Source organism: Crocuta crocuta, unplaced genomic scaffold (assembly GCF_008692635.1).
Source record: "Crocuta crocuta isolate KB4526 unplaced genomic scaffold, BGI_CrCroc_1.0 scaffold170, whole genome shotgun sequence".
NCBI classification, from domain to species: domain Eukaryota; kingdom Metazoa; phylum Chordata; class Mammalia; order Carnivora; family Hyaenidae; genus Crocuta; species Crocuta crocuta.
Genome location: NW_027527853.1, coordinates 738392 through 748240, shown reverse-complemented (window position 1 = coordinate 748240; position 9849 = coordinate 738392). Strand labels below are relative to the sequence as shown.

Sequence of the window (9849 nt, the reverse complement as noted above, 5' to 3'; positions counted from 1 at the left end):
AGACTTGTCTCCCGAATTATCTTTTGACCAGAAGGGGGAACGCAAGAGGCAGAGGAAAAGGGAAACGCTGGGAAATTTCCCTGGCCAATCAGGAAGCTGGGGGCAGACAGGGAATTACTGCCGGGTAGGAGTTCGCGGAGGGGCGCCCTACTGCGGGAGCAGGAGACCGTGCTTTCCTTAGACCAAGCTTTCCTTAGGCTGCGGCTCAGATACACTGAAGTGCCTCGGGGGTTATGCACGGTGCAGTGATGCGTGGCCATCTCTGGCCTCCCGCGGGGACCCGGAGCGGGGGCAAGGTCTGAACCCCGGCCCCCTCCAGCCCACATTCACAGGGAGCATACACGTGGTGACCTGCCCGCGGCCGGGTTCCCGGCTCCGGCCCCTCCTCCTCCAGATCTCGCTCCGTTCTCTGCAGTATCACGTGCAACCACGCCGGGTGCAGGATGGCGGCTGCGGCAACAGCGGTGGGTGTCAGGCTCCGGGACTGCTGCAGCCGAGGCGCTGTGCTCCTGCTCTTCTTCTCCCTGTCCCCTCGGCCCCCGGGCGCCGCCGCTTGGCTGCTGGGCCTGCGGCCGGAGGACACCGCTGGAGGCCGCGTGTCCCTGGAGGGAGGCACCCTGCGCGCGGCGGAAGGCACCAGCTTCCTCCTGCGCGTCTATTTCCAGCCCGGGCCCGCGGCGCCTGCGGCGCCGATGCCCGCACCTACCCTTTCCCCGGGAGAGAATGGCACCAGCGACTGGGCTCCGCGGCTAGTGTTTATCGAGGAGCCCCCGGGAGCGAGCGGCGTGGCGCCCAGCGCTGTCCCCACGCGCCCCCCGGGTCCGCAGCGCTGCCGCGAGCAGAGTGACTGGGCGTCGGACGTGGAGGTCCTGGGGCCCCTGCGCCCCGGAGGCGTGGCGGGCTCGGCTTTAGTCCAGGTGCGGGTGCGGGAGCTGCGTAAGGGCGAGGCAGAGCGGGGCGGCGCAGGCGGTGGCGGGAAGCTCTTCTCGCTTTGCGCCTGGGACGGGCGCGCCTGGCACCACCACGGCGCCGCCGGCGGCTTCCTGCTGCGCGTCCGCCCGCGGCTCTACGGCCCGGGCGGGGACCTGCTGCCCCCCGCGTGGCTGCGAGCGCTCGGGGCGCTCCTGCTGCTCGCCCTGTCTGCCCTCTTCAGCGGCCTGCGCCTGAGCCTGCTCTCGCTGGACCCGGTGGAGTTACGGGTGCTGCGGAATAGCGGCTCCGCCGCAGAGCAGGAGCAGGCGCGCCGCGTGCAGGCCGTGCGCAGCAGGGGGACCCATCTGCTCTGCACCCTGCTCCTGGGCCAAGCCGGAGCCAACGCGGCCCTGGCCGGCTGGCTGTACGCCTCGCTGCCGCCGGGCGTCGGGGGCACTGGGGAAGATTACAGCGAGGCAGGGATTCACTTCCCGTGGCTGCCGGCGCTCGTGTGCACCGGAGCCGTATTTCTGGGCGCCGAGATTTGCCCCTACTCGGTGTGTTCGCGCCACGGGCTGGCCATCGCCTCGCACAGCGTGTGCCTGACTCGGCTCCTGATGGCGGCCGCCTTCCCCGTGTGCTATCCGTTGGGCCGACTGCTGGACTGGGCGCTGCGTCAGGAGATCAGCACCTTCTACACGCGGGAGAAGCTGCTGGAGACGCTACGGGCTGCGGACCCCTACAGCGACCTGGTGAAGGAGGAGCTCAACATCATTCAGGGAGCCTTGGAGCTACGCACCAAGGTGGTGGAGGAGGTGCTGACTCCCCTCGGGGACTGCTTCATGCTGCGCTCCGACGCCGTGCTGGACTTCGCCACCGTCTCAGAAATCCTGCGCAGCGGCTACACTCGCATCCCCGTGTACGAGGGCGATCAGCGGCACAACATTGTGGACATTCTGTTTGTCAAGGACTTGGCCTTCGTGGACCCCGACGACTGCACGCCGCTGCTCACTGTCACCCGCTTCTATAACCGGCCCCTGCACTGCGTCTTCAATGATACTCGGCTGGACACCGTGCTGGAGGAGTTTAAGAAGGGTGAGCAGTGGTCTATCTCCTCTCTCAACTGCTTCCCCCTTCAAAAGTATTACCCTTTCATAAACATGTGACGTTTCAGGTAAAAGAGTTACAAAGCAACTCTCCTGTGGTAGCAAAAACCCAAGGAAGGCCCCATCCACCTCATGGTAGCTATTTTCATTTCACTTCTCCCTGCCTTCCTTGCAGCTGACTGAGCCCCAGCCTCTTACCTTTTACTTGGCTCATAAGAGGTCCCATATCCCTCATTCATTCCCTTTCAGTGTTTTTCAGGATCTAACAGTTGGCAGATATTATTGTGCAGATTGGACTCAGCATAGTCCTTGGAGGTCTTTGGGTAATTCCTACCCAATACGGGAGGAACCTCCATAGCCTCCCATAACTAGCAGCCATCCTTTTAAACTCTTCCCAGGGCTGGAAACAAACTCCAGGGCAAACTAAGCCTGTTGTTGGACAGCTCCAGCTGCTGATAATGTTCTTAAACGGAGCAGAAAGCTGTGTGTTAGGAACTGCTCTCTGGGTCCTAGTTTTGCCCTTTGAATCATACAGAGTAAGCCCCAGACACCTAAGATGTACTTTTCCCATATTTAACTTTCCATCAGCTGTTCATTTGATACATATCAGGTTGGGGATTAAAGGTTGACTAAGATGGTGAGGTCCTTGTACTTCTGGGAATTGGGGTCCCATGAGGTAGGATAAATGTGGATGTAAGGAAATACTCTGGTAAAGGGAACCACTAGAAAATCTGCATAAATAAATGAATGAGGTTTCGTTTCAGAGCTGTCACCATCCTGCTGATGTCATGTCTATAATATGTTTACTGCATGTCTGGGGTTTGTCTTTAGAAACTGTCTTCTGGAGTTGAGTACAATTCAGTCAAGAAAAATCAGCTTGGATTCTTTAGGGTCGATCTTCTCGGAATTACACAGTTTGATTGGTTCTCCTAGTTAACCAGAGGGACACTTGATTGTTTTTGAAAATTAAATCTACCTTCCAAGAGTCACCATTGAGTTCAGAAGACTATGTCACAGACCATGAAAACAATTCCTGAAATGAGTTGAGAACAGTGACATTAAGTGTAGAAACTTCTACACTTTGGGGGCCATTTTGGGGGCACCTGGGCGGCTCAGTCGGTTGAGTGTCTGACTTCGGCTCAGGTCATGATCTCGCGGTTCGTGGGTTTGAGCCCCACATCGGGTTCTGTGCTGACAGCACACAGCCTGGAGTCTGTTTCGGATTCTGTGCCTCCCTCTCTGTCTGCCCCTCCCCTGCTCATTCTCTGTCTCAAAAATAAATAAACTATAAAAAAAATAGAATGACCATTTTGAAGGAGACTTTCATCTATACATATGAGTTAGAATGTTTATTAAAAACAAAAAAAAATCAATCCACTGACTTTAGAATCAAGCTTCAAATGTCACTTCCCTGTGGCTAGCAGGAATCCCATTTGGCACATCTTGACACATCTTTTTGTTTATCAAAAATCCAATCTCATTACTTTATCATCTGCACTCTTTAGGACTTTCATTCAGAGAGAAATGTTGGATCTTACTCCTGCCACAATTTTTTTAGAGAAGTAAAATTGTCTTAAGTATCAAAGTGTAGCCTGAAAAGGGGGGGAGAAGGTTGAAAACCTACTTTCTGTCCCAGCTGTAAACTTTGTGTTTGTATTATGAGAAGGGAAGAAAAATGTATATGTAGTATAGCTGTTTTAGCCCAATCTGGCCTACCCTTTCCCCCTCTTCTGTCTCTCCTAAGTCCCTGCATGACTCATTCCCACTGTACCCTGAGGTTCATCCATCTACTCTTAGAATTAGTCTTACATTTTGTAAGACTCCTGCAGAAAGGAGTCTTGGATCTGGGCATAAAAACTGTAAAAAACTATAGATCAATTTGTAAGGACTGCCATTAAAAAAATACTGTAAACTGAATGGCCTAAACAATGGAAGTTTCTTTCCTTATAGTTCTGGAAGCTGGAAGTCCAAGATCAAGGTGTTGGCAGGTTTGGTTTCTCCTGAGGACTCTCTTCTTTGGCTTGCAGACGGCTCTCAGTGTCCTTTCATGGTCTTCCTTCAGTTTGTGTGAGCTCATTCTTAGAATCTCTGTGGTTCTAACCATTTCTTCTTATGAAGACACCAGTGAGATTGGATTAAGGCCCAGCCTATCAACCTGAGTCTAACTTATCTATCCCTTACATGTGATAGGACAGAGTACAGTTAAGATAGTGTCTAATTTTCGTGTGCTATTGGAGGACATTTTTCAGGAAACTATAGTCTCATTCGTTCATTCACTATTTATTGAGCTTCTGTGCTATAGTCAATAGGCAAAACAATAACCCTGCCCTTAGAAAGTTAACAGTCTACAAGAGGGTAGTGTCAGAGTAAGGACAGTCTTCAGAAGCAGGAATTGTGTCTCACTAACCTTTGGATCTCTAGCACCTTGCACAGTGCCTTGCACATAGTAGGCTGCTCAGAAAAGTCAATATTGATCTAAAATGAGTCTTACTGAAGAATTTCTAAATCGGGTCTGAAAAAGACTTGTCAGTGTTTTTTTTTTTTTAATGTTTCATTTATTTCTAGGGGAGAGAGAGAGAGACAGTGTAAGCCGGGGAGGGTCAGAGAGAGAGGGTCAGAGAGTCACAGACTGAAACAGGCTCCAGGCTCTGAGCTGGCAGTCAGCACAGAGCCCAACGCGGGGCTCGAACCCACGAACCGCGAGATCATGACCTAAGCGAAAGTCGGACACTTAACCGACTAAGCCACCCAGGCGCCCCTATAGACTTGTCAGTGTTTTATCATTAGTTTGTAATTAGGTAGATTGCTAAAGAGAAGCAAGGAATTATGGTGAACACAATTTGGAAATGTTGGGGTTTGGAGCCGATAGCCAAGAAAGAATTCTTGAGGCATCTTTGGTGCAAAAATGTGCTTTTATTAAAGCCGGGGACAGGACCCATGGGCTCAAAGAGCTGTGCTGGGGTCATGAGAAGTGGTGAATTATATACTTGCAAGTTGGGAGGGAGTTAGGGATATCACAAGCCTCCAAGGTATTTTGGAAACAAGGTTTCCAGGACCCTGAGGGGGCTAACTGTTATTAGGAAAAGGTCACTTATTACTGTTTAGTAAATCCTCAGTCATGAGACCCTTCCAGTGTACAGCAGTAGACCATTTGCCTAAAGGATGATTGCTAAAATATATCCTGGTGGGTAGAGAGAAAGGAAGTTTCCAAATGAATTTGTATATGTTAAAGTAGACTTACAGCATCCTGGGAGGTCAGGATAATGTTAAGCTAAGATTGCCTTTTGCCCTTAGCAAAGTGTCATCATCGAGGCAGCTGAGGTCCCAGAGGATGGTCACACTGCCTGTTTCAAGGACTTGTCAATGGGTTGTACATAGTAAGGAAATTTTTTTCTTTTGCATTTGTCTCCCACATCAAACAGCACACCAAGAAAGAGATTTCCACATCCCTTAAGAGCCATGCTCCTTCCTCAAAGTGCAGTCCAGAAACCAGCAGGATGGGCCTTCCCTGGGAACGTGTTAGAAATGCAGAATTTCATACATCATTCTAAATCCACTGAATGAAAATCTGCATTTTAACAAGCCCCCAGATGATTCATGTACATCAAAGTCTGAGAAGCACTGCTTTCAGAGAACCCTTATTAACAGTGACTGGTAGATTTACTTAGAATAAATCTACAAGGAATAAGTATCAAGCTGAGTGTTCTCTGGCTTCCTGCCATGTAACACAGTGGTCATTTTCTAAAAACACTATGTTTGCACCATAGGTTAGGAAAGGAAAGGACTTGACTGACTTCTCTTTATCTTTAAAAATAACTTTTACAAATCAGAGAACTCGAGATGCTGGTGAGGATGTGGAGAAATGGGCACCCTCCTACACTGTTGGTGGGAATGTAAACTGGTACAGCCCCTCTGGAAAACAGTGTGGAGGTTCCTCAGGAAACTAACCATAGAACTCCCCTATGACCCAGCGATAGCACTGCTAGGAATTTACCCAAGAGATACAGAAATGCTGAGGCATAGGAGTACATGTACCCCAATGTTCATAGCAGCACTCTCCACAATGGCTAAAACATGGAAAGAGCCTAAGTGTCCATCAACAGATGAATGGATCCAGAAGATGTGGTTTATCTATACCATGGAATACTACATGGCAATGAGAAACAATGAAATCTGGCCATGTGTAGCAACATGGATGGACCTTGAGGGTGTTATGCTGAGCGAAATAAGTCAGGCAGAGAAGGACAAATATCATATGTTTGCACGTATAGGAGGATTAGGAGGAACTTGACGGAGGAACAAGGGGGAGAAGAAGGGCGGAAATGGTGGGGGAAAGGGAGAGAAGCAAACCATGAGAGACTCTTGAATGCTGACAAAAACTGAGGACTGATGGATGTGGGGGGGATGGGGGATGGGCATGGAGGAGGGCACTTGTGGGGATGAGCACTGAGTGTTATGTGGAAACTAATTTGACAATAAACTATTTGTAAAAAAAAAAATAATAATAACTTTTAAAGTAAGTCATAAAAGCCCTTCTGTTTCTCTCACTTCTTTGCAATTCAAGTAACTTAACTACCTAAACAAAACCATTAGGAGGTAGGGGAGGAACATGACAAATAGGAACAATTAACTTTAATTGAGCGACCTGCTCTGCATGGCACCCTGCCAAGCCCTTTACACACTCAGAACAACTTTCCTGGGTGGATATTATCAACTCCATTTTACAGGTTAAGAAACTAAAGCCCAGACCCCTTACGTCACTTACTCAACTTTCCACAGTTGGTAACTGACTTGTGATTTGACCTAGGTCTGTGGGACACCAGAATCTGTTCTTTTCCCCACGGCACCAGTCTTAATCCACCCTGCATCCCAGAACCCCTGCCACCCACAGGGTTCAAAGCTGGCCTTTCACCTCTGACTTGCTGCCCATGTCTGATTTACCTCTAGTTTTCATATGTTAGCTTTTATAATTACATTAATTGCTAATGTGTATATTGCATTTTACAAAACATTTCTATCCATCTTCTCTTATCTGATCCTTAAAATAACTCCACAGTTGCAGGTGAGGCCCTCAAGACCCAGAAAGGTTACTCGGCCTACCTAGGACCTTCACTGAGCTAGTATTCCAAGCCCAGATTCAAACCCAGATTCAAATCCAGGTCATGTGACTCCAAAGCTCTTGCCTATATGGGATTTCACCTCTATACTTCTCATGAGCTCCAGGTCTTTAGAAGTGAGAAAAAGGAGAAAGGTCTTTCTAGCTAAAATGCTAGCTTTACAAAAGGTATTTCTCCCCCAGTGGACTGTGGGCTCCTTAGGGGCAGAGAATGAATCTTACTTACTTTATATTCTCAGGACAAACATAGTGGCCGCCATGGCAAGGGGATGATTAGGTATTTGTTGAATGAATGGTGTTAAGTAGCTAATTTCTACTACATTTTTATGTTTGAGTGAGGTGAACCCAAAGTATAGAATAATTAGTGTTGTTCCATTGACATAACCAACATTTCCTCTTCATCTTCCCAGATTCTGTACCCCAGTCACTGGCACCACTTACCCTCCAGTCTCCCAGGCTAAAAACCTCACCTTTACCCCTCACTTTCATGCTTCTAACCACTGTCTTAGACTGCTTGGACCACCATAACAAAATACCATGGAATGGTTGGCTTAAACAACAGAAATTTATTTTTCCACAGTTCTGGAGACCAGAAGTCCAAGATCAAGGTTCCAGCTGATTTATTTTTTGGTGAGGGCTCTTTCCCTGACTTGTAGACAGGCAGCTTCTCTCTATATCTCTACATGGGCTTTTCTTGGTACATGTGTACCGAGAGAGCAAGTTCTGGTCTCTCTTCCTCTTATGAATATAACAATCCTGTTGGTTTAGGGCACCACCCATATGATCTTATTTAATCTTAATTATTTCCTGAGAGGCCCCACTGCAGGGGGTGGGAGGTGTTAGTGCTTCAACATATGAATTTGAATGCTGGGGAGAGAGACATATTCTGTCCATAACAATCAGCAAAGTCCGCCAAAAATTGGCCAAAATTGATCTAAAATATCTCTTATCTATATATAATATAGTCCACTATTTCTTTCACTTAGGGGAGTCATCAAGTTTATTCAAGAAATAGTTCCTGTATACCATTTAGGCACAGTGGAGGACATACAGCGCCTGTCTGCACAGAGCTTTCATTCCAAAGTGAGAGACCAAAATTAAACACATGAGGTAGTGATGAAGAGCATAAGCTTGGGTGCCAGACTGCCTGAGGCTTTGGGACAGTTACTTAATTATCTGTTCTGTTAGTCATCAAAGGAGTATAATAATGGCATTTACTCATAGAGTTGTTTGAAATAATAATACAATATTGCTTTATAATGCTTATTTAGTAATTGTCATTGTAAATGCTAAATAAACATTAGCTAAGATTCTTAAATATAAACACAAACCTATTACTCCTCTGTGCAAATGCCTCTTAAGAAATTTCGTGTCTTCCAATTTTTGTCTCCCTCAAATCCGTCCTCTGCAGTGCCACCAAAATAATCTCTGGTGACATCATCCCCTGCTTAAAACCCTGCTGCACTCCCCACTGCCTGCAGGATAAAGTCTAAGCTGTGTTCTCCCCACCTGCTCCTGCCCTCCCCTCCAGGCCCTTCCCTCACCACTCCTGCCACAGCTTTGTGCTCCAGCAAGGGCTGAATTTCTTGGCCACACTGCCGTTGCTTGCCTTTGTCTCTTTCCTCACATCAGGAGCATGCACTGAATGATTAATCCCTACTCCAGCTCCTCCTTTAACACTCAGCACAGGGGCCAAGTCCTCTGGGAAGCTTCTCCTGTAAACCCCAGTTTGATCCAACTTAATTGTCCCATATCTCTCTTATTGAACTAACAGGTTGTGTTACTGGTTTTTGCTTATTAGTGCTGCTCACCCCCATGATGAGCAAAGACTGCCTTATCTGTCTTTGTAGCTGTAGCACCTAACAATGGTTAGGACACATGCTAAGTTTTCAGTAAATGTTTGTTGAATGAATGAATAGCTGAAGGAATTAAACTTTAATATAGTAGAAAGGATCTGCAAAGCTCTAGTAAATGAACCATTAATGATCTCCAGCCAATCATTTTGGACCATGCAGGACAAAGGCAAACTGTAGGTCTTAGAACAAATGTGTTGTATGTTTGGTTTCTCCACTTTTTTATGTGCATTTATTGTAACAATTATTTTTCCTTTTTCATGTTCAAAGCCCTATGCTCAGAGTTGGATGCATGAAATATAGTCCCCACTCCCAAAGACCCAACAGCCTGAAAGAATAGTGTTCCCTTTTGAAAAGGTAGGAGGCAGGGGCGCCTGGGTGGCTTAGTCGGTTAAGCGTCCGACTTTCGCTTAGGTCGTGATCTCATGGTTCGTGGGTTCGGCCCCCCCCATCGGGCCCTGTGCTGACTGCCAGCTCAGAGCCTGGAGCCTGTTTCAGAGTCTGTCACTCCCTCTCTCTCTGACCCTCCCCTGATCGTGCTGTCTCTCTCTCTCTCTCCCCTAGAAATAAATTAAAAAAAAAAAAACATTAAAAATTTAAAAAAAAAAAAAGAAAAGAAAGGGTAGGAGGCAGGCTAGACTCCCTTTGCCCCAACTTCAACAGCGTTACAATTCACAACTCATGGGTCAGCATGGACATATGTGGATAAGGCAGATGTGCATATAAATCATTACAATAAAAGTGGTAGAATAGAAATATAAAAATGCAGTAAGAACATGGAGAAGATAGGGACTATGGCTAGGTTGTAAAATTTATATACTTTTATAAAACTTTTATAAGTTTCTATACTGCATATTCATTA

At 47.5% G+C, this 9849-nt stretch overlaps 1 protein-coding gene across 2 annotated transcripts in view; it reads left to right on the top strand.

Moving 5' to 3' along the window:
* Positions 1-443: 443 nt before the first annotated feature.
* CNNM1 (cyclin and CBS domain divalent metal cation transport mediator 1) overlaps positions 444-9849 on the top strand; it is a 60002-nt gene continuing 50596 nt past the window's right edge. For both annotated transcript variants that reach the window (XM_077778915.1, XM_077778906.1), the window contains exon 1: positions 444-2007. In XM_077778915.1, coding sequence (XP_077635041.1) covers positions 444-2007 — 1564 coding nt within the window. The remainder of the gene's footprint in view (positions 2008-9849) is intronic.